The 26,501-nt window shown below is 27.0% G+C and overlaps 3 protein-coding genes across 4 annotated transcripts in view; 1 reads left to right on the top strand and 2 right to left on the bottom strand.

The window, feature by feature from the left end:
- On the bottom strand, positions 1-1,443 carry LOC114125378 (uncharacterized). The gene has a single exon (XM_027988994.2). The coding sequence runs from the start codon at positions 1,346-1,348 to the stop codon at positions 272-274; it is 1,077 nt and encodes a 358-aa protein (XP_027844795.1). The 5' UTR covers positions 1,349-1,443; the 3' UTR covers positions 1-271.
- A 7,592-nt stretch (positions 1,444-9,035) lies between these two features.
- On the top strand, positions 9,036-10,931 carry LOC114125391 (piercer of microtubule wall 2 protein). 2 transcript variants are annotated; one of them, XR_007603573.1, is made up of 3 exons: positions 9,036-9,179; positions 10,029-10,292; positions 10,797-10,931. XR_007603573.1 is itself a non-coding variant. In XM_027989008.2 (2 exons), the coding sequence occupies exons 1-2, from the start codon at positions 9,086-9,088 to the stop codon at positions 10,214-10,216; spliced, it is 282 nt and encodes a 93-aa protein (XP_027844809.2). In that variant the 5' UTR covers positions 9,036-9,085; the 3' UTR covers positions 10,217-10,726. The 2 variants fall into 2 exon arrangements, 1 of the variants encoding a protein (XP_027844809.2); XM_027989008.2 differs by lacking the exon at positions 10,797-10,931 and having other exon boundaries at positions 10,029-10,726.
- Positions 10,736-26,501, bottom strand: part of LOC114125389 (cubilin-like) — a 30,857-nt gene continuing 15,091 nt past the window's right edge. The window contains 27 exon segments of the mRNA XM_027989006.2: positions 10,736-10,909; positions 11,000-11,106; positions 12,280-12,420; positions 12,833-12,998; positions 13,059-13,249; positions 13,368-13,521; positions 14,267-14,478; positions 14,553-14,718; positions 15,459-15,679; positions 16,305-16,579; positions 16,642-16,783; positions 18,095-18,292; positions 19,442-19,607; positions 19,677-19,820; positions 20,016-20,423; positions 21,453-21,632; positions 21,710-21,804; positions 21,882-22,073; positions 22,558-22,735; positions 22,872-23,077; positions 23,360-23,524; positions 23,761-24,012; positions 24,379-24,557; positions 25,203-25,411; positions 25,584-25,733; positions 25,953-26,152; positions 26,227-26,373. Coding sequence (XP_027844807.2) covers positions 10,793-10,909; positions 11,000-11,106; positions 12,280-12,420; positions 12,833-12,998; positions 13,059-13,249; positions 13,368-13,521; positions 14,267-14,478; positions 14,553-14,718; positions 15,459-15,679; positions 16,305-16,579; positions 16,642-16,783; positions 18,095-18,292; positions 19,442-19,607; positions 19,677-19,820; positions 20,016-20,423; positions 21,453-21,632; positions 21,710-21,804; positions 21,882-22,073; positions 22,558-22,735; positions 22,872-23,077; positions 23,360-23,524; positions 23,761-24,012; positions 24,379-24,557; positions 25,203-25,411; positions 25,584-25,733; positions 25,953-26,152; positions 26,227-26,373 — 4,961 coding nt within the window. The 3' untranslated portion in view covers positions 10,736-10,792.

The following is a 26,501-nucleotide window of genomic DNA, read 5'->3' as shown; positions in this document are numbered from 1 at the left end:
TAATTTATTAATCAAACGGTTTATTAATATTTATTTTTTTAATATTGAACAATAATTATTAAATAAAAATTCAACATAAGTGACATTTACATTATTTAAATGATATAATTTATTATTTTATTTTTGTATTATTATACCTATAGTAATTCAACATAATATATTATGATACGTTTAGAAAATATAAATGCATGCAATTTATAAATTACAAAAAATTAACAAATTAGAGTAGGTATATAACGTCAACGAACGCGTTTGAACACCAAAGATTCTATTATTCTGGTGGTGTCTCTGTCTTTGAAAGTTCTAACGGGGCATCCGTCGATCCGCCGTCTTTCACTACTCCCGCTGGTAATTTACTCGCTTCAGCGTTATTTTCATCCTTTGTTTTGTAGTCATATTTTGTAGAAGAATTTCTCATATTTATGATATCTTCGACTTCAGCCCTGTACGGAAGTGGTTCAGTTCTTTCAAATTCCTCTGTATCGTGAGTTGGTAACTGTGGTATTTTCAACAATTTCGTCCACACTTTTTCGTCCATATGTCTGAACAAATCCATTTCTTTAAAAAAATTTAATAAGGCTTTCTCGTTTGCTTTAAGAGATTCAAGAGAAGTTTTGACATCCACTAGGCTGGATATCAGATGTTCGTCGGTAATAAAGTCCGAGCATTTTCCCAGTTCGCTCAGTTTGAAATTTTCGCAGTAATCCTTCATTTTGTTGACTACGCAAGACGACTCTATGACGGTGTTCAGCTTTTTAAGCTCTTCTTTTAAATTGCCGATACTAGGCTGGTAGTCGGAAATCGCACCCTCTTCCAACAACGAATTCATATCGTATATTACTTTGTACATGCTGTACAAATCATCGCCATTTCTATGGACAGATAATAACATGTCCATATAAAATGGAATGATGTTCCCAAAAACGAGAGTCCGCATACGGGCATACACCTTACCGCCGTCTTGTTCGATTAGCCGGATCATCAGCGCCAGGTGTAAGGCCAAGCGCTTGTGTGTCAAACATGTGATGGACGTACCGAAGATGATCACGCTCAAGTTTAGGTCGTCGCCTGAATAATGCGAGTATTTAGAAGATAGCGCGAATAGCGTCTTCAGTGGGTGGACTTTATTTATATCTATCACCTTGGTCTCGATAAACGGTATCGATTTCAGATCTTCTCCGTCCAATTTTACAATCTCCGATAGGACGTCTTCGTTTGGTTTGTCCTCGTAGATGACTGTAGTGATCAACTCTCCCAGCTGTAATTTGGTAGATACGCCGATGGCATACCGGGTGACGAAAAGCGTGACCAGAGCTATTGGCAACCAGAAGATCGGTAAACAACGCATTTTTGTTATCGAAGTTTCGATTCAGATGAGCGGACGTCACAAAAACACGTCCTAACCGCTCACTATTCCACCACCTTTGAATACTTTTATTTTTCTATTTAGCTCAAAAATGTTTTCATAGACTTGTGTACACACGTGCTAGCATAAACGTGTTATAGCACTCAAGAAAGAATATCGTTTTTTTTTGTTAAAAATATGTTGTTTCAACACAGTAAACAAATGAAATAACAGAGTTTATGAGTAGCGTACGATCGCATATTTTTTTTTCGTATCAGTATTTTATATAAGACTATTGTTTGGTAATTTTACGTGTAAACTATCTTCCATAAATTCTTAATGCATGATATGGTTATGACCCGAACAATAGGAAAAAGCACTATAACCATGTTCTACAGTATTTTTGAAAAATAATAGCGTATGCTTACTTTATAAATCATTTTTATAGCCATCTGAGCTTCAGTTCAAAACAATAATATACATACGTGAATAATAAAATGTAATTTTAGAGAATCAACTTAATTTTTGTAGTAATTCAAATAATAATTTTTCGAATATATCAAAAAGTTTCTTATTTAAAATTTTATTTATTTTTTAGTTAGTTAATGTTATAATCTAGTAGTACATTTCTAATGTATTCCAGTGGAAATAAAATTAGATTTTATTAGTCAAATAGTTAAATTTATTATTAACTTCAATAATCAAACAATATCAATGAGGGTAAAAAATAAATAGATTTAATTATAAATTTGATACCTATATAAATATATTTAAAATAGTAAGATTTTAAAAAAGTAAAAATAAAATGAATATTAATACAAAACACTCTATTATATTTTTAATACAGAAACTAGTGAAAGACAAGCAAGTGATAAGCGAGGGAGATTGTGGTCTATGCGCGTATCAGAAAAAAATATTACAAATTCTAATATAATTAATAATATATTTCCCAAATTATTTCAACTGTTAAATATTCATTAAAAAAGTAATCAAATGACCACTAAGTAGATGTTGATTTAATAATGGTTTGTAACAACTACGACTTTAACCTATCAGTTATTAGTTTATTTTAATTACTCAACAGAAATATTATGCACGAAGTTCAAATAAACATTACCTACCAAAAAATGTTGTTAAATGTTGATGCATAAAATGTCTCAACAAAGAATAGTTCTTTAAATCCTCTTATAAATTTCTAAACATACATTTATTAGCATTATTAATAGTTTCATAAATAATAATGTTATGTACACATTTAAGAGTAAGATAGTTTTCAACTAGAATTAAAATCGTTTAAAATAACATCCATTAATTGCAAAAAAATATCTATATTTCTTATGATCGTTTCACCTGCTTATATTTCATACACGGATGTGTTACAACAGATATACTTATTATATTGCAGCGATGTCATTTTTTTATAGAAAGTCTTCTCTTGTATATGATATCTTCGACTTTATCCTTGTACATAAGCAGTTTAATTTTTTCGAATTAATCTGAATCATTAAGTGGTAAATTCGGTATCTTAAACACGACCTTCTACGCGCCTCAGTCGATGACGTATCTGAGCAAGTCCATCTCGTCAAGTAAATTTATTATCGCGTTTTCGTTTACCTTTTAGATCCTCGACAGGACGTCTTTAAAGAGTGTGTCCTCGTAGAGGATTATACTGCAGGTCAACTGGCGCAGTTGCAGTGTTTTAGTGTGTGAACCGATTGCACACTTTCTAACAATAAGTGTACCAGAGTCAGTAGCAACCAGAAGACCGGTAATCAGCGCATTGTCGTAGAAGTTTCAATTCATATGAGCGGACGATATCATTGTTGTTATGTATTATATTTTTCGACTTTGTACCTACGAGGTAAACAATCGAAGACAACATAAACGAATAGCGTGGAAAAATCACACAATTTTTTTAACAATAATTATTTTAAGAAAAGTTAAGTTTGAAAACTATTGTATGATACTATGGTTTACGTATCCTCCTCCTCTCAACGTTATTTATGCATAGGATATGACGAATAACCCACGTACAAATAGGAAAAATCTACATCCACGTTTTACAATATTATCTTTGTTATTTTGTTTTTATTTCATCGAAAAATTTACTTTGTGATATTATATTTATAGACATGCGGACAGGAAATCAAAAATATGGTATGTAGGTATTCAGTTTGAATGTAAAAACCAACCATTTTTTTGGTAACTAAATAATAATCATCGTTAGAATATTATATTTAGTTTCAAAAAAAAAACAAACATAATATTTGAAACGTTAAAATTATTAAAAACACCATTGATATACTTTTATATTTGTATAATATTTAAAAAAAAAAAAAGAAGTAAAACAAATCATTATTTTTCTAGATAAGTATATTAGTTAATCGTTAATGCATTTTTAAAATAAAATAAAATTTATCTATTATACTTAATTTAAAGTACACACAAAAAAAAAAAAAATACTTAACTGTATTAGTAAAATAGTATGTCGGAGTTATTATAAATTACAGGTGATCTACTGTAAGTTTCAAAAATCAGATTCCGTATAAGGTTATTAGGACTATTGATAACAATTTTTTTTTTTTTTTTGTAATTATTTGTATTCATTTATCAAAGATAAATACTTCTTAGAACTAATCGTTATGGGCCTAAGCTGACTCAATTATCGAAGGAGTTTCTTTCAATTCCTCCGATTCCTTCGATTCGCTCGATTCTTTTATTGTTTTGTTGAGAACATTTTCCCATACCTCAAGTTTCATAGTGTTGATTGGTATGTCATGGAACCAGTTCGTCAAAAAAGTCTGGCATTTCTTAAAAATCTCCTGCAAGCCGGTAGACGTATCGAAGTTTTCGGTTGCGCTGTTGAATTTCATGTGGTTATGTATCTCCTCGAACGTGCTCAGCTCGCACGAATTCTTCAGCGTGTCCATGACCAATGACTTGAAACCACTGAATTTTGGTGGCAGTTCCTTTGTCATGTCTTTTTTAGCGATCTCGTCCCATTGCTGATACATATGGTATTCCGTTGTGAAGTATTGGTTGAGCACCGCCACCTTGTCCAAAACGCGGACCATCGTCCACCAAAGTTCCCTCGGCTGCATGGTGACAACCTCGTTTTGCATCGCGATGTTTTTCTCGATCGCTTCCAACTGCATCAGAACGAACATATAAGCGTTGCACTTTATGGCCGTCACGATCGAGTGCAAAGCAAAATCGATTGCGGCGCCATGCTGGTTGTAGCGGGTCGCCACGTCGACGACGACGTGCAGCGCCCGGACTATGACGTGTTCTGACTGTATGTGACCCTCCGCCGAGGATTCTCCGACATGTTCCGGTTGCTGTTCGCCCGCGCTCTTCATAGTTATTTTCGGCACCTTTTCGAGTACTTCCTTTGCGGCGGGTGACAGCGTTTCCGTGTTGAACTTGATGCCCACGTCCAGAAAATTCGACCAGACTAGATCGTTGGCCGCCACCGTGAGCACTAGTTCTCTGTGGTTGTTTAGGATTTCGTGCGTTCTGAACGGCTGGACGGGCGGCATCCACCACAGCAGCGACACGCTGACCGCCAACGCGACCACGTTTAACACGAATTTCATGATGTCGTCGATTCACACTCTGTGTTCTCTCGTGGTCAGCGGAACGTGCGTGTTTCGTTCCACTTGGAGTCGAGATTGAGGGGCGATGGCGATTAGACGCGTTCGCCGACCGCGCGATGCACGTACCTACGCGTTCGTGAGTGTCGTAAAGACGGCTGTCGCGGATGTGTTGTATAGGTGTGTTTACACATGTGTCGCGCGACATAGTGTTTTTAATGGTTTTTTTGCGCTAGACGACGAAACAGAAACGGTATACGATTAAATGCGAATTAATTTAATATGCATTTTGCATTCTGAGTTTGTACTTGACTGGATTATCGATACCTCTTATGGTTTTTGTGACCAGAGTTGATTTTTATGTATTATTTTGTTACGCAATACTTACCAAAATCAGTAATTATTTATACGCGTGATCTTGTATGGCCCGCAAGCTCTGATTAAATATCCACTGGGCCACTTCAGCAACCATATATCTATTTCCTCTTACAACTTTTATTCAGTTGTACCAGTATCTACGATACAACCAAACGGTTATGGTACACAATTTTTAAATCAAATGTAAGCGCTTATAGATTTGCATTAAAAGATATCTAACTACTTTTACTAGACCAAAGATAGAATTTAAAAACCCTTATTAATTACGTACATAATATACAAGTTATCCAAATCATAAACTAATACCTATGTAAAACACTATTGGAAATAGGTATTTGATAGGTCTAAAAATTTTAGTTAGTTAATAATATTACAAATTACATTTTTACTGAAGTAAACTATTTTTTGGTTAAAGTCCTTAGTTCTCAATATACAATAACATGTTTACTTCTACTGGTGTAGAACATATGTTTTTAGTAAAATCCGAGTTAGTCTGTGACAATAGATTTCGAAGAAATATCATATTTGCAAGCCTAATGTTCGATATTAAATAATGAAAAAATAAAACTTGAAAATGTTCATAGAATTTTATTTGATTAATTAAATAAACAATGGCTGTTGTATATAACATTTAAAATTATTAAACAGTAATATTATAGAATTTAAATTATCTAAGCATTTAAAAGTTACAATATATTAATAATTGATTTACACAGAATCTGAATCTATTATTATAAAACAAAATTATAAATTATTTATTTAATAGATTTCAACAGTTTTGTTTTGAATTCGATTTTAAAGTAAATATAAAAGATACCTATATTATACCCGATTTATTAAATGTATATTATTGATCATATTATCACATTTTTGATAATTATATTATAATAGGTACCGCATTTTAATAATATCTATAACTGTAGTATATTACAAACACATATATGTTTGAATATTTTCAAATTAGAATTACAAAACTTTTGATATAAATGAATATTAAAAAAAATAGTATATTTTTAGTTTACGTAATTTAGATTTTAGAATAATAACTATGTAGTTTGTAGTGAGTTATGGTTTATACTTGTTGCGTGCCTCTAAAGGAACTTTGTTATAATTACCTACAAACATTAGCTCAAAATTACGTATTTTAATAAAACAGTTTATGCCATAATTATATGATTAATAATTATATTTTAGTCGTATTTAATTACAAGATAACCTGAAATAATTTAAATTAATTTGTGAAAACTCAAAAAAAAAGGTAACCGATTGCATTGCCGAGTCAAAATGTATAAACAAGTTTGATAAAAAAAAAAGAAAAATTTATCAAGTTATTACCGTTATGATGTATATTAGATATAAATTGAGTCACTTTTATCCAGCATTATGAATGTGTTAAATTTGAAGTTCATGATAATATACCTATATGATACATATATTATTATATATGAAAAATGGTTCTGAGCAAAACCGATCGGTCAGTGTATTAGCCTATAATTTACTTTTTTTAGTATACTTCCTGATATTACTGTTTTTTGATAAGTATAGCTATTAATGTTATTTATTTTACTCTAAGTATTATGGTAGTTACTAGTTTGATATAATGTTTACCGAAAATATTGTATCTGTTATATTATTATTATTATTATTTAATTATTACAATTATTAAAATGACATGTATTTATACTATATTATAACAACTTATTTAATTCCAATTTGATGTTTATTGTTTAAATAAGTAATTTACTTACTTTTTTTTTTAGATTTTTTTGAATCCAGTATAAATTACTTGTGAAAAATCTTTTATTAAATTTTCAAAAGTCAGTTGTATAAAGAAAATTTTACATAGATTTTAAATTACAAAAAAGTTTCCTTTTTATAATGTGATTTTGATAAATTGTATTGAAATTCTAAATAACAAAAATGTATAAAGTTGTGCCTATATATTTTTAATTTTTTTAAAAAGATACAAGTACAACTTGAATTGGATCTTGGATTAAATTTTTAAGAATTTTTGCCCAGTGAATAATTTTTTATTAATATTTGAAGAAAAAAATAATCAAAAATTCCTATAACAGTTCAACATATTTTGAAAGCTATATAATGCATGTAAAATAATGATATAAACATTTTGTAGAAATTCCATGTATTAATTAGTTTATTAATAAATAAAGTTAATTAATTTATAAATTAGTTATTTGTTTTTGAATTACACAAAAAAAAAAAAATTAACAGTTTGAGTAGGTAGAAATAGTTATTATACGAATGAAATTCACCATCATATAACACAAAATTACAAATATTTTTCCTGTAAAATTACAAAAAAAAAAAAATAGATTACTAAATTAAACAAAGTGTAGTATTTTATTTCATAGTTATACCACGCCTGTTTGCTGTTTATACTGTTTATAGTATTTCGTTATGTCATCTTTATATATTGTCAAGGTGATAACTTTAGAAATGTATCACTGTTTATCAGTCATTTAATATTAGTACTATATATATATATAAGTTATGTAGTGATCAGATTGATTTGATGTGGTAGAGTTTGATAATTTTAAATAAATCATGCCTGATATATAAAAACTCATTTTATAAGAAGACATAGACGCCCGCAGGGGGGGGCGGCCAGGAGGGGCCATGCCCCCCGCTTTTGTTGCCAATGTTTGTATACCTATTACACTATTACAGTATTTTACTTAACCTAACCTAGCATTATATATATATATATGTATAATATACATTATACACCTTGCCCCCCCTGGTGAAAATTTCTGCGGGCGCCCTTGTAAGAAGATGAAATGACGGTCAACTAGTTTTCGTCTCGTGGGCTTGAGCGGTTCTTGATTGCCTAGTTAATAGGAAATATAATATTTAATATATAATATAAAGGCATAGATTATTTATGTTTTATACTATTAAATAACGCGTGTAGATTCCTGGTATACCAATAATAATCTATGAGTGTCGTTGTCTATTAATCGGCTATATTATTGTCTAATGGCAGAAAAACTGTTATTAACCAGAATATTTTTTTATTGTGTATCTGCAGTAGCAAGTACATTTTTAAATTATATACTCATCACTTTTAATATTAAACATTTTTCTCTCTACAAGTCTACAATCACTTAACTATAAGCTACTATAAAAGAGCACACTCATCCTGGTTACATTGCCACTATACCACAACTTACAATTAACATTATTTCGTATGAGCTGAAACCCCTGTACGATCGTATCGTTTTGTGTACACAGAACTAAATAAACACGAGAAAATTTAAAACATCATAGTACACAATTGGTTAATACAGACATCTGTAAAATTAAAAGATAAATACAACAATTATAACGGCAACGCTATCTACCGTCAAACGAGTTTTGAAAGTTTGCACACAAGATTAAAACTTCAAAAATAAATCTCTAACCTTTTAACCCTGTTTTCACGACAACAAAAATCTTTAACGCTAAAAATATATATAAGTTCCACTCCCCGTATTGTCGAAAATATATTACTAGGCAAACTAACAATATGCCTAAACAAATTGTGTCATCGTTCAAAATAAAGTAATCACCCATAATTAAAATATATTCTGTCATTAACTTTGAATGTTTAATATAAGTGTTTTGAGTTAACGATTGTTAAAATAAATATATTTAGTACAACTGCAGTGGTTTTCGTGAAGGGTATTTAAGAAAGGGTCGTAGTTAGATCAATAATATTATAATTCATTTTAGGTGGTATGACTCACGGCACGTAGTCAGTTTTTCCAACATGGACAATAAAGACGGCAGTTCAGGTGACGTCCAAGAAAAAACGTCAGACTTTTACAAAACAAATAACTTACCCAGCCGTTTTGAATATCCAGGTAGGTACAAGATGTCATACACTTAAAACGCGGTATTAGATTCGATATAATATGAATAGGATAAATAGAAGTATTAATTATTATAATTTATAATATCGTATCGACTTCACCGATTACACGTGTGTATAGAAATACGCCATGGCCGCTTTATCCCAACCGATAAATAGTCCTATATATTTATATATATATATATTCATTATTATGCAGTCATACTAGAATTTAATCTTTTAAATTTTTTAACATGCAAAAAACCCCCAGAGCGGGTGGTTAGGTTCCACCACCTGCTGGTTTTGCATTAAGATTCAAACCTCACGGGGGATAAATGTTTATTAATATTATGAGGTATACGTATATATATACCTACGTTCAAATACAACTTTTGTGTTTTCGATTTTTAATTTAACAAAAAAAAAAAAACAAAAATTAATCCTGGGAAAACCTATCCAATTCACCTCAAGTGAGAATAAGCATCAATTTTTGTTATTAAAGATAACTGATAACTCAAACTAATGATAATGATTAACTTCCTACACTCAAATTCAAAAATCAAAATTACACTTTTTGACTTGCGAAAAAAAGCACCAGACAAGTGCCTGGAGATCGTATCCAATCCACTCAAGTTAGATTTACACCGATACTGACTGATAACTAGACACTCTATCGTCTCAATTTTGATTTTCAAATTTCATCAATTTTTCTACATAAAAAAAAAAAAATAAGAATCATCAAACGCTTATCAGATCACCAATTAATAATATATTATAATATAATTTTTATATTATATTAATAATTTGTATACTCGTACTGTATTATTGAGTATAATATGTCGAATATGATTCCGTGCTACAGGTTTACAAAACTACAGCAACACCAGACGAACTCCAACCAATCTGTTCTACGCGACTACCTATAATGATTACGGATACTTCCCGCCAACTGTGCACACTGTGAGAAAATGTTATCATGGAAAGTCACAGCGATTCGGGCAAGAACAGTTTATCAGAGGAATGTATAGAGACCACTCGTTGAATATGTGAACAATATCTGCAATTCATCCATAATATTATATGACAATATTGATGCGTCATAATATATCAATCGTTTTCAATCAAAGTACGCTAACTTTTAATAATTATTAACACTTAATACTATTGTGTATATTTACCTACGTAAAAATAACGTTTCCATTTAAATAATAATAATATTGTTTATATGATCGTGTTGGTTTGATTTGAAGTTTTCTGTTGTAGATACTGAAGAAGTAGAGCTAATTATAGAATCATAAGTTAATTCAGGTTTCATGTGATTTTTCATTATACATACATAATATTATGCCTTTAGTCAAAAATTGTATTAAAATAGAATTATCTCGTATCTTTTTAATGTAACACAATATTTAACACATTTAAATTTTGAATTAAATGAATAAAGTTAAAGTACTCCGTGTGGCCGAGTTAATATGACACTAACTGATGGTTTCTACTACTAATCCTCCATACAATACATTTAAGGCGAAAATACGATGATTAATTAAAATATAAAATAAAACCAGAATCATTAATTGTAATATTTTTGTTTAATTCGTAGACAACAAACATACACGTAAAACTGTTTTAGATATCACTTTTATCATTGAAGAGCAATATCCAACCGGTACCGGTGTTGTTTATGCTTGTCACGTAACGAATGAAAACTGCTCCTGTTTCACTGGTATGGATCGCCGGAATATCCTAAATAAACGATAAAAACGGCCAAAATTAACGAAATTTAATTACATTTACATCATTATATTATATACTGTAAACAGCTAATAAACTCACTCCACCGCAGTATTTAACAATAAACGACGATCTTCCCGTTTTCTGATCAACGTGGTACATTTCTAAATAATCTGTGTTACAGGACATCTTTGAACCAATGTTAAACACTAAATTTTTTTAAAAAATATCGATATTAATGGGTACTACATAATTTACTGTAGTTTTAAAATAACAAAATTAATATTTCATTCTAAATAAATAACTTATAAGTTATGGGATTATTTAATTGTTGTTTATCGCCCTATATACGATCTTTTATACTTCATTAAAAATATCTACAAAATCATTCAATAAACAATTTTACCTTATCAAAAAGTATTTCACAAATGTTTAACATTATATATTTAAAAACTAAAATTAAATAAATAAATTATATTTTTAAATTAGTGAATTGATGAATGGAAGTGCTATTTTTCTATTCAATAATGTATGTATTTTTTTAAAAAACAGCTTTAATTGTATCTATTTATATAAAATACTCAAATATTAAAATTGGAGGGAGGTTTTTGATAGAAAATAACATAAAAAATAAATGATTTTTAGTAATTTACATGAAAATTAGAAAAAAAAATTATCAAAATAATATTTATGCTCATATTTTCTAGATATACCTAATACAATTTTAAAAATATTTAGTTTCTTTTAACATTTTTATGTATGTTTTGAATGTTGCACCTTTTTTAGTTTTATTTAACTTAATATTATGTAATACGATAACATTTTTATTCATAAGTGCGGGGTTTTTTTTATAATCATCTAAATTTTAAATGTTCACTAAATTTATCAGAATTGTGAATTACTTTGAAGATGTATTGTACGCCGACAAGACGTAGTCTTTACTTAAAATATTTTTTATTGTGTATAATTATTTAATTCAAAATTAACAACTAGGTTGTATAGTTATCTTCTCAATGACGAGCTATAGCCGATACCTACTATATAGCAAAGTGACTTTTTAATTTTTATAATGAAAATACATTTTTAAATTAAATCTATAATATAGAATATAGTATTAACATTTACTGAGAATAATGGTGATAAAAAATTAATGATTTGTTAATTAATTCGTTATACGTATACACGTATACCAAGATTAGATGAGTCGAGTGAAGTGGCATAGTCAGGTATATATCCAGAAAATTGTTTGATAAATACTCTGCTTATAAAAAAATTGAAACACTTAAGAGTATGACTAATCAAAAAATCATTCAAAATTCAATTTGTATACATCAATAACACATTAAATAATAAAACATTGACAAAATATTTTGTGTACACACCTCTAAAATGAATTGTGATTGGATGTGGTCTAGGAACCGCAATATCCCACCTGCAAGTTGAGTTCTTATTATACGCCATAGGATACATTGGGCTTACAACCGTGCCCTCTATATTGAACAATTTTCCACCGCAACCTCTACCTATATTTGTATTCAAAACAGCAGTAAAATACACAGTTTATCAAAGCTAAGAAAGTCAATAGTCTTTTTTTATTTTTTAGCTCGAGGTAAGTTAATATTTTATATTTTTTATAATATTAGTCTACTTTAATTTTACCAATTCAAAACTGTTTAATGTATATGCAGTATTTTTCTATAGTACTTAAAGGATGTTTTTCGTCAGCAAAAAAAAAAAAAAAATCATACTGCATTACATTCGTTGATATTACATTAGTTAAATATAACTAAGTAAAACAAGAAATTAAATTAACGAAAACCCAAAAGTTTTTAAGTTAAAATGTTAAAATAAAATAAATTTTTAAATCTTAAATTTTTTTAAACTAATACCCATAATAATTATGAATAACGTATAATGATATTGTACTAATTCTACCTTGATCCGTAGAGGTATAACTCATGTCCAACATCCCTATTAATCTGTCTGTTGATTTAAATGCCATCGTCAACGATGGACCCGTTGAAAATACAGCAAGAGGAATCCGAATCCTATCGTTCAAAGTTGACACAAGTGGTGAAGAGGCAGACGGTCCATCATAAACCTTAAATTAAATTTAAATTAAACACTAGGAATTGACAGCTGTAATTAATAACTAATTTACCTTCAAGTAACTAGATACAGGTGACACCGATGGCAATGGCCCCATAAAAATGAACGTTGAAATATATAAAGAAATTGTTAAATTTGGTTGAGCTAAGTTTATTGTGAATATACATTCTTCTTCCGTCGATGTTTGTGGATAAAATTCATGATGAATATACCCATAGCGTTTTTTATATGTTATTGGGCAACCTATAAATAAATTGCATTGTTAATAACAGTTATGTTTACTATAAAATCATTCTACGGATGATCTATGATTCTTAAGTGTAAACACTGTAAACTGAATCTGAATACTGCAAATACATACTTTTAATCATATACTCTAATCTAAAACCTTTTGGTGTTTTTTGGTCAGCTACTGTGTGTAGTGTCAATGTAAACGTTTTCGAAGGCTCACTCTCAAAATCAAGTACATGGTCTTCGTGGCAAACACGATATGTATAGTAAGACCGTTCCAGCCACTATAAATAAATGTATAAATATTTGAATTTATAAGGACAACATTATATTTTGAATAGTTTACATTATATATGGCGTGTTCAACGATAAAGTTACCACAGAATATTCTTAATTATAACCCTTAATTTTATTCGAGATTTTTTTTACTACCTAAAAAACTTGAAATTACATTTATTTTTTAAAAATAAAAATGTTTAAAACAAAATTTTCTGCATACACAACAAAATATATATATTTTTTTAATTATATCCCTCATTGTTTTAATTTGAATTAAATTAAATAATTAAATTTTAAAAAATTAAATATATATTGTTAAAAATACGATAAATACAACATGCATAAATTGAAATTTTAAATAATACTCAATAAGTTAATTTTTAAGATAGAAAAATTTTTATAAGTTAAAGTTATTAAGAAAAAAAAATTAATTAAAACTCGAATTGAAAGATACAATCCAAAAAAATTTAAAAGTTTTTCAAAAATAAGTTTAAGTATTTAATTATTATTTATATAATTATTAATTATAAGTCCTTAAAGCAGTCAAAAATATCCTAATAAAATTCAAGGTTAAATATTCGGAAGATTTCGTGCTATCCTTAACGTAAAACACATTACTTCTTATTTTTTTATTTTCATGCAGATAATCTAATTTGCTAATTACTATTGATAAGTTGATAATTACGCATTAGTTTACTAATTCTTATTTCTTATTATCTATTAAATCATAATGGGATATTTATGATTTACCGTTAAATATTTTATTTCCAAATAATTAGATGAACAATCGTTGGTGTCCTCTAAATTCAAATCCGTGAATCGTAACATGAGAGATTGCCCAGAAGATTCTGATTGCAAGTACCATTTACAAATTAAATTATTCATATATGGTAATGGATAATTTGCAGACGTTAATACTTGTGATTGGTTAGTCGCAGTCAATGAACTTGGGCCACAAACCGCTATCAAAATAGAAACAATTGTTTATTAAAATATTTTATTTTATTTTTAAATAGGTACTAATAATAAAATTTACATATCACTGGTGTTATCTTTATTTCAAAATGTGTGCCTACATCCAAAGCAATGCCCGAGTATCTAATATATGCTTCACTACCAGTTGATAATAATTGAGGATAGTCTACATTTCCTGAGCAGTATTGACGAATTTTTAATGCGGAACGTCCAGGACCATCATAAAACTAAAATATAGACCGTTGACCTTAAATTATTAATAATAATATTTATATATATATTTATATAAATTATAAAATATGTTATCACCATATTCTATGTCACTTTATCACAATAAAAACATTCAACGATGTTCCACGTAAAAGTTATTTTATCACTGTAAAGCTGTGATATATTGTTTTGAGCAAAGTAAACCGAAAATAATTAGTAATTAAAAACCTACTCAATTCCTGAATTTGATTTTTTTGGAACTTTTTTATATAAGGTATTATATTATATTATATTATATTATAACATAATATTATGTTATTATATTATGTAACCTAATATACTTAAAATTAAGCTGTTAACTGGTGTACAGCAAAAAAATAAAATAAATATCGTAAAATGATATCATTTTATATTATTATATATACAATATTCATAACATAAAAACATATTATATCTTATAGATATGTAATGAAAAAATGTACAAAGCAAATAGTTTAAAGATTAAATTGATAGGCAATTTTAGTATTTACAAAATATTAATGATCACAATAATATTGTAAGCAAATCATAACTGTATAGCTAGGTATTAGTTTAATTATCCTTTTTCGATGATTTTATCAATACTAATCCGACGAATTAAGCGGTGAAATGTCCAGATCAAAAAATTCAATGAAATAAATAAATCGTATATATTAGTTTATTATACTAAATATATTATTTAATACAAGTTGAATTAAACGATTTAGATTATTTTTACCTGAATAGAACTACATAAACAGTTTGTTGTATTTGAAAAACATTTTGGTGTTTCTATGTAACTGACAACTTGCATCTGTACAGTATATGAAGGTTTTACTAATATTAACCATCCACAATCCAAATCAGTTTTTACAGTAATGTTTGGAGCATTCAATGTATAACTGGACGTATCATTTAATTGATTTAATCTTATAGTACCCCCACAACCATGAGATTTGCCTAAAAATAAAATAAAAATTATGCCTACTATATTCTTTTATCAAACATAATACATATACATTATTATTTTGAAAAAAAAAATATTATTGAATACTGTCTTAATAATATAGTGTACAAAAACATTTAATGTTTAATGAATGACTGATAAGCTACGAATATACAATACAATAAAATTATCGCTATATATATATATATATATATATATATATATGATCTGCTATGACACTAACTAATATTATTTTTTAGACATATTGACGGTAAATTTGTACTTGTACAATATTTTTGGTCTAAATAATCACATTATTCAAATAATTCTTAAAACAATTAGATATTACAGTGCAAAAATAGTTTCGACTTTAGTGAAAAAAGTTCAAAAAATTTAAAATATTATTAAGTTGAATTTTAGAAACGTAATAATAGCTGAATTTTTATAAAATGTACTCGGTATTATATTTAGTAAAAACAGGATATAATTTTGAAAAAAAATATATATTTATCCAATTTTATCTAAATCCGTTGATTGTTTTACTCAATATTTGGTGACTAATGAAAAAATTTTAAATTTCTAAAACAACTGTAAATAATTTTAGTTTTAATAAACAATTAAGAAAATGTACAACTCTACCATAAGTAAATTTTATTTCGGCTTCAAATCCACTACCACTTCTTGAAGAATCACTGATAAATTGAACATACACAATATTGGTTTTAGACACAAATTCTGGTAACTTATATTTATCGAAAACTCCGCAATATATGACGGCATCTTGAGTATTATTAATTTTAAGATCGGATTCATCGATGACGACGACAAAATCAGTATTATTCAAACATTTTTGTGACGATTCATAATAAAAAGAATCATAAGATGCATAACTTTCCAAGTGAAATTTAGTAAATCTGTAAAATACGCTCAATTTAAAACTAATTTAATTAAATATTAAACTACAAATAAAACTTACACAAGCTGTACAGTTTGATCTGGTGGTGCTCGTATAACCCAAGTGCAGTTTGCATCATCTGGATATTTAAAAATACCAAATATTTTATCAATAGCTAATGGGGATTTAATAATACCTGGACTTGTAATTTCTCCTCCACATTCTGTACAAAAAAGTATAACAATTACCATTGTATCCGTTTATTTTAAAAAAAACAACTTTAAATATGTCTACGATTATTATAGCGTGGTTATTTTCGTAATCCATTATAAAACCAAACTAACATAAAAGTGAACATTATCAAAATCGTGATGATTAGGTACTATACTGATGATTAGTCATTAGTTATTATCAATGATAATAAAAATAAAAAACTTCTATGAATATTTTTAAAACAAATCTAAACCAAGTATTTATTAATGCTTTTACAATTGTATCGTTATTAACAAAAGCTATAATTATATCTTTGAAAATAAAATTATGAAAGTCATTAACTGTATAAAATGTTTATTATTAAAATATATATTCTATTCAAATTTTCACTTTATCATCACGTTTTTCAATTTGAACTAGACAATTAACTAAATATTGTTTTGTATAAATATTAATATGTTTTATGTTTGATAAATTAAATTGAACATAACCTAGTATGCGATCTACCATCGTTATGATTACTTAGTATCTACTGCAAATAAATTCGTAGTAGTATGCAGTCTATTTACCTTTTTACTTATTTTTAGAGAGATTTTTCAGCTAGATAATATTTTTATCCCGACGATTATGATTAGGCAGGAAATGCCGTACCTACGTGTTGCTAAAATTCTTAGTAAGTCACCCATCCATAAACTATAGAAACGTAACTGCTTACATAACACCAGCGTCGTCTGCAACACCAACTGCGGTCATGGTGTCTACTACATTACGCCATGTCCAACATTTTACCTTTATATCTCCCAATGACACATACTTTATTTTTGCATATCAGAAAATTATCAGTAATAATATTAATATGAAATAAATGTAATATATAAATAAAAATAATTTAATTTATACGATATAGCTTATTACTGTGTTTTTTAAAAAGTTACTCCGACTAGCACAGTTTATTTATAAATTATAATTGACTTTTTAAAATGCTAGTAAATTTATTCTCAACTAAAGAATCCAGTTAAATTACATATATATAAATAATATATAAATATATTTTGTTTTTAATCTATAAGAATCATAATTATATTTTTATCATAGTTTTAATTGTTTTAATTATTTATTTCATATAAAACCGTTGAATTCAATTAAATTTGTATTATAATATACTACGCATTGTTCTTTTATTATTATTACGGTAGACCGCATATTGAAAGATTCTTTAACCTATGCCATTCAGCTAAATAATGGATTACATTTTATTAAATTATTAATACCATATTATGTTTACAAGTTTGAAAATTAAATATTAGGTTTGTTTTTTTACTTTGAATAGCATATTGTATTTCGAATCCAGTGTAGGTATATACATAGTCCGTCTTCAATATCATCATGACACTATCCATAAATGTCATTGGACGTGGTACGTTACTCCCACAGTATAAGGCAACGAAATGTTTTGTCTGATCGTCAAACACGCCTGCTTGGTTGTATATTGTTAAGTTATCGTATTTACATCTCCCTTCTGCGCATTCATAAAAATGATAATCATTTATTTACTTTTTCATGTACGTTAAAATATGTTCTTAATTTTTAGTTAACGTATATAACAAATATATGTTTTAAGTTTTTTCAGGGCTGGATACACTTTTTTTGGCTTATTTCGCGTTACAGTTCTTATGGCAATCAAAAAATCACAAAGATGAAATTAATATTATAACTTTACAATTTTTCGTTACAGTACCTAACTTGTCTCAAGTAAACAGTAATAAAATATCTGAAAAAAATTCTACGCAAAATCTGGATACGATTTTTTTTTTCATAAAGTTTTCCCTAAGAGTGATGATCAAAATTTTAATAGAAATTATTCAACATTAAATTGGTGATAGTTATAAAAAAGTTTAAAACTAACAACTAAAAGTATACTCGTCAGTAATCTAACCAAAATAAATACAAATCATACCAAAAATAATGATAATGTTCTTGCCTTTAATTGTCTTTGTCTCCCTTAATCAACTGTAATATTAAAACTAACTCTAAATCGGTATTGTTAAAAGTAAATTTACTATAGTGTTCGTTTATAAAAAAAAACAATATGTCATGTGGATGTAGTTTCTTCTTAAGTGGAAAACAAAGATTTTTCATCAAACAAATTTTAGTTATTTTATTGTTACCCAAAAAGTATTAATCGTAGATTTAAAACTTTTTGAAATGATTTTTTTTGTTATTATACATAATGAAATTTCCAAAATATTCAAACAAGTGTGGTTATTTAAACGTATCGCGATTTATATTAGGTAAACGGTTTCTGTGATTCTGTTTCCTATAATACGTCATTATTGCCTTTGTAATATTATTTAATATTTTAGAAAATTGTTAGCGAAATAAGGAATACTAATAATATCATAAATATAATATACAGCACGATATACCCTTTTAGGGTATAGTCACATAGAAATTAACTCATTATCACTGTTCAGGGCCATTTCTTGTTTACAATAAAATATATCCATTATACGCCATGACCTACTCAAAGACCAAATACATTTGAAATTTACTATCTATTATATTAGGTATAAGGTATAAAATATTTATCGAGATTTTTTTTAACAATTTATGTAAAGAATATAAATAGGTAACAAAATATAAATTATAATATTCAATAATAAGTTACCTTCTTCTAAATCAAAAGAATTAAAAATTAATTTTATTTCTTCTCCGGGGAATGTTATCGTATAGTTGCATTCTAGATTATTTGGATACAGTTTAGGATAGTTTGGTGAAATAATTTTACCAATACTTTCAGTAAAAATTCCACCGCAAAAACTACTCCACTTGATCTAAATAAAAAGATATACATTTTTCCTAGAAAATCTTATTTTATCAATATAATACAAATATTGACTTACTTTAAAACCATCACCTTGTATATCACTATCAGTTCTTAGGCGAATTTTAAGTTTTGTTTCAGATGAGTTAAATGATGGTGGAATTTGACGACCACACAATCGATTTCCGAATGGCGTCCAAACATCATTTACAAAATTAAAAACCTATTTTGTTATAAATAAATAAATATTTTTTTTTTTTTGAAAGTTAAAGTATATTTTTTTACATAATATTACAGTGTTAAAACTTTTTACTTCAAATGTAATTTTCTTCTGACACTATTAAAATTTTACATAATAAAAAACTATATGTAATTAACTAATAATTTACTATATAACACTGTATACATAATTTCTTACCTGTACATAGTCTTTAGTACAGTTTACACTTTGTTCCAAATTAAAACGTTCTACAAATTGCAAGTTGACTCTGTAGCCTGGCAATACCGCTATCGTCCACTCGCATTCTTCGTTATTTGGGTACAAGTTAGGATAATTTCTAGAAGATAATTCTCCTTTGTCCATTACGTAAATATTTCCACAACCATTTTGTTTTGATTCTAAAGTTAAATTGAACCCTCTCCTGTTACTTTTTTCAGTCTCAGATGAAAATACAACCCATAGATTGTTTGAAGTTGCTACTAAATTCTCCGGCAAAATATTACCACAGTATTTTCCAAGTATAGGACTTTCAGGACTAGGGCCATCGTGTAACATGACATAATTATTATCACACGATGAATCAAGATCAATATCATTAAAACGTATCTAAAAATAAAAATAAAATATTCTAAGTTTATGCAGAATTCTCTACAATAAATATAACATATTATTGTATATAACATTATCTTAATGAAAATACATTTATAATAACATATTTTCTGGTGAAAAAAAAAATAAGGTTAAGTATGTAACGCTCTGCTGTACAGTAGGTATTGAGAGTGGATCTCGGACATAGAAAAAGTCACTATAGTGGATGTATTCAATTTAAATGCAATGATATTACCTACAAAAAACGATTTTGAACGGAGATGATTTTTTATCATAGGATATAAGTATATTTTCTATAAGGTGGTAAAAAGGGTGGTTTATGTTTTATTGACCTGAAACTCTAAAATGGAATCATCTACAGCAGCAGTTCCCAACCCATGAGAAGTGAACCATATAATATTAAATATGGATTATATATTATATGCATGTAAATACCAAATACGTATATAGGTGTGCTATTAGTAGGCTTCAAAACATTTTTTTTACAGAATTGATGGTCCGCAAAAATAAAAAGGTTAAGAACATCTGGTCTACAGAAAATAGCAATTTAAACAACTAGTGTATATTTCAAGTTTTTACGACTAGTAATTTTTGACTTTAACGAAAATCTACAATTATTTGAAAGTAAATCGTCACTTTACAAGTGAATTTTTAATTTCGTAAAAATTTAAACTTAAGATACTTTTTTTTTAATTGGCCAATATCAAATTCTTTTATAATTATTGTAACTCATTAGAAAGAAGTATAAAATTGTATTTAATTCCTGTAATAACATAATAAACCTACCCTAAAATATAAATTCTAAACAATACTCAACCTTGCAAGCTTAATTTATACTTAAGTTTTTTTACAACTTTAATTAAAAATTATTTACTTATAGTATTTTTATTTTATTTTAAACATTAGATACATATATTCGAATCTTACTAATTTAAAATAATAAAAAAAAATAATTTATATCAATAAATAATATAATATAGTACATAATAATATATACTTGAATATTTATCTTTGGTGTTTACTTACGTCAACGTTGTTACCTTCAGGAAGTTTTAAACTCCATGCACATTTTAAATTTTGACCGAAATTTTTAGGATAATTTGTACTAGTTATTGTTATTTTTTGTCCATTTATCACTCCGCCGCATGAATTAACGTTGTAATCAATAATCCCTGTGTAGTTCATTTTTTTTAAATTTGTGAACACCTAAAATATTTATAAGTTCATTATTCATTATCTGTTCATTCATTATTTTTGTTTAGTTAAAATTTCCAATGTATTACCAAAAGTTTAAGCATGGGCATAGGACTTAAAATTGTAAACTTGTCATTCGTATTTGCCATTGAACAATACCTATTTAATAATAAGCTATCATCTTCTAAAAAATAATTAAAATTCATATTTCCAATATATCTAAAAAGTTACCTAGGTTAGAATATTTAAATATATATCTACCATCAGTAGCCAGTAAGATAAAATTTGATTGTTCTCGGCAATTCAACAAGCTTTCATTAACTTTGAAATTTGTTGATATTACAATCGTTCCATTTGTATTTGTAAAATCCCATTTGCAACCACCCCTAGTTAGATTTCTAATTGGAAATTCTAATTTACCTTTGATGCTGGCATCTGTTATACCCCCACAAGCTATAACATTCATAAAGATATAACTCATAAAACTGTAGTTTATCTAATTATGTATTTTGTAAAAATAACAAATAATAATTCTACTGTATCAAATATTTGCATGTCCATTATTCGTAGTATATTGTAATTTTATAAAATATATAATAAATTTAAATATTTAAAAAATGTAAATTGTTTTTTTTATTATTATTTAGGTATAACATTGTACGTATATTTTTGTAATAGTGTTTTGAATTGAAGAAATTATCTGAATTTTAGTATTTAATTAAATAAACACATTAAAAACAATAATATAAACTTAAAATATTATAACAATAGATATAACCATGCATTATAATATATCAACCTATTATTAAATGCCACAATATAAATTACATAGTTTAAATTTTTCCGAAATTAATTAACACACTTTGAACCTTCATGGCATATCTGTGTATACAATAGTTTTATGTAACAAATCCGTAAAACATATTTATTTACTTACTGGGAGGTTTGTCCGATGAGAATTTAAATCGAAAACCATTTGTACTACCATTTCCTCTTCTATAAACTAATGACATATCATTTGAAATCGATTCATACATATAGTTTAATGATAAAGGATTGATAATAGGGTCAATGCATAGATAATTCTCACTATCCTTATAAATCATTTGATAAACCTATGATCATTCACAATTTAAAATTAAAATATCTATACAAGAGTTAATTATTTCATTTTTAAATACATATATTAAAGTATGGAATTTTATACATTATAATAAATACATATTATTAGAATTAGTTATTTATATTTACTAAGAGGGTTTCTTTCAACGCATTTTCTGGTAAATTATTCGATTCACAAGTTTGAGCGAGCGATTTTCCTTTTATTATTTCTAAAGTGATTCTGCGTCCTTTGGGTACCTGGATATAAAAAGAGCAGTATACCACTCCGTTATTCAAACTAGCATAGACAGGTGTAGTTATTTCACCACTTTCGACTTGGTACTCTTTATGACAATCTATTAAATAATAAAAATAGAAATACTAATATATATATACAAACGAATTTCATTCTAACAATTATTTTAACTGTGCGTATGTAAAATCGTATTCTAAAAATGTAAAGCATTGAATAAAATGTGAAAACTAAATACAGATTAACGATTATTTGAAATTTCATAAATTATTAATAATGTGACTGTTTTTAAAAAAATAAAAAAAAAATTACAATAAGACTTATTTAAAGTAAGCTTTTACAACTGAAGTACTAAAACAACTTATGTAAATATTAATTAAATTACCAATATAATTAGTATGGTATGAAAATAAAAATTTTGCATTTGTGTTGTTCATACGATTTGGCCCGTTTATAATGTGTGATTTGAATTTAATAATTAATTCTTGACCGGTTGATCTAAATTCATTTAATGGTAGATCGGAACCAAAAATTGTTGATATTTTCACCCCTAAAAAAATTACAATAATATAAAAATCATTTTTTTTTTTTTTATTTAAATGTGTTAAAATTCTACTCCCAAAGCTATTCAAATGATGAAAACTTAAAATTTATGCAAAACTAAAAATTATAGCAACATAATACAACATATTATATGTAGATTGTAGGCTATTCAAAAAAATAGGAATTTATATACCTATTTTCATAAATTTTAAAAAGACAAAATTGTAAGAATATAGATATTACTTGTTTTGTTAAAAGGGTCTACATCGAATATAGTTAATGTGTCGTCGTAATTTTCATTGTTTGCTGTATCTTCTACAATTCCAATACTTGGATTCCGGTGGTTAAGACTCACTATCTCTAATTTCAACACAATTTGCTTTTCTGATTTAGTGATAATTTTGTACTCACAATCCATATTTGAATCATATGAGCTGGGATACTTAGGCGACGATATTATACCTCGAGGTGCACGACGAGTACCACCACATTTCGCTGTTTAAAATCAAAATATTTTATAGACTTGACATGTTGTTTTTAAAACCTTTTATCATTAAATTTTAACATTAAATAAAACAATAAGATTTTGTAAATTTCGTAACTAAAAAAATGACAGCAAAAACATTTTATGTAAGATAACCCAAAGCATTTAAATATCTGTGTACTGTGTAACACACAAGTCAACCTTTTGAAGTTAAAATTAAAAATTACTTCTACAATAAAATGTAATTAATGACATGAGAAAGGACAACATAATAACGATTTGAATATGTTTTTACTGATACTTAAAATAAATATGCATAATTACAGAAATATAATGTAAAAAAAATAATATAATATATTATATAAAATATTAGTTACCTATAGAAACATTTAACTTAAAACCATTGCTGGGTACATTTAAATCTGTGAAGTACTTTATGTATAAAAATCTGTCTGTAGTTTCGATGTCAAGAATGTCTTGATACTGACAAATATGACTTATTAACCGTGAAAATCGAGCTGCACCGTCTCTGAATTCCAAATATTCTTTTTCACATCTATATATTTAAACATAAAATTATAATTACAAATATTAAGTAATTAATTTGTTCAATTAACTAACTGATAGTAAAAAATGTAGTTTAAATGATTACCTATCATCTTATTTTACTCTAGTAAACTAGAAATTATATTTATCTATTTTGTTGTTGTTGTTGTTGTTGTTTATACAAATATATTACAAAATAATACGCATTAATCTTATAATAACTAGTTGAAAAATTAATTTATCATTCAATAAATCAAAACTAACTATAGATACATATTACTTTTAACTGTGTATACAATACTATCACTATACGCGCGAGCAAGTTCTTATAAATTATAATTAAGGTATACTATCGTACTATGAAATATAGTTATACCTTAAATTGCATATTTTAATGTCTATAGTACAAAAAAAAAAATTCTAAATTAATATCACTAATTAATAAGCAAAAATGTAAGATTACATTATGAAATAACTTCGTAAAATTATAAATGTATTCACTTTGTTTTAGCATTTTGTAATTTTATGGTAACGATGTAGGTAGGTAGGTACATCATCATTTTATATAAGCTTAATGATGTATAATAAACCTAATTTTTTACAAGTTATAAGCATATAAAATAAACTTTTAGACAAAAATATTAACATTACTTACGTTTTACTAACAGAGAAAGCTAAGTCAATGTCTTCAATATTTACAGATATCCGTTCTCCAGTCGGTGCAACAACCGTCCAGATGCATTCAATATGTGGTGGTGGTATATTCGGATATGAAGGAGATGTGATTTGAGTAATATTGTATTCATCGTTCAAATAAATTTGTCCACCACAATTAACTGATTTTTCTTCAAACGCTATTTTGATCTAATTTAAGAAGTTAATAATTTTTAAGTAAAAATATATCTATGTATACAATAAATATTTAAGTAAAATAGTGAATAAAAGTACATTTTATCATTATAATAATTATTTAGCAATATACATTTCAATTTATTTGTTTTAATAAATGTTATACAATATACAATATTAAACTTACTATATCTCCTCTGACTAATGCAGCAGTAATCTGTAACATATTATCAGTGGTAGATAGTGTTGATTCATTAGATTCTTTAAACTCTTCAGATTCATAACAGTATTTCCCCTTGCCGACAAAAGTCGAATCATCGTAGAATCCATTTTTCAACTAAGATATTGTGTGGAGGATTAACAATGAATACGTCATATTGTTTAATAATTTAAAACTACTTTTAAGTTCTTAATAATAATATATATCGGTACAAAATGTGAATTAAACATAGGAGAATGAAAAATTATAAGATCACCAGTATCTAAGTATTGTAAGTACATTTACTGATGTCTTAAAACAATATAAAGTTAATATATTTTTTTAGTGCCTACTCACCAAAACATAATTATCTACACATAAATCGTGTGGATATACTCGTAATTGTAGGGTCATTAGTTTCACTAAAATCGTTCTTCCCGGTCGTACAGTGATATTCCAAGTGCAGCGAAGGTGATACGAATTTGGTGTATCAAATAGATTTGTTGTATTAGCTAGACTGATGACTCCTGTTGGTCCTCGTAATTGACCTCCACATTCTATTAAAACATAGAACAATTAGGAACATTTTTCTGCTCTAAAATATACAGTTAATTTAGATAATTTAACATACTTAATTTTGCTTTAACTTTAAATCCTGTACCATTGAATGACTTGTTCGAAATGAAAGTTAATACTACTTTATTCTTACCAACTATATTTGTATTCGTGTATGTATACAATGTTTTTAAAAGTGTTGTACTTGTCGTATCAGGATCAACTAAATCGAAAATATTTGTATATATTCTATATATTATTATTAAATATTATCAAATTAATTCTGTACAGTTGATTTAAAAACAATTTGTGTTTACAAAGCAATCGACGTTTTAATTCCAAAAGACTAAA

Source organism: Aphis gossypii, chromosome 1, assembly GCF_020184175.1.
Source record: "Aphis gossypii isolate Hap1 chromosome 1, ASM2018417v2, whole genome shotgun sequence".
Lineage (NCBI taxonomy): Eukaryota > Metazoa > Arthropoda > Insecta > Hemiptera > Aphididae > Aphis > Aphis gossypii.
The sequence above is the reverse complement of the archived record's forward strand: the minus strand, read 5'-3'. Positions and strand labels throughout refer to the sequence as shown.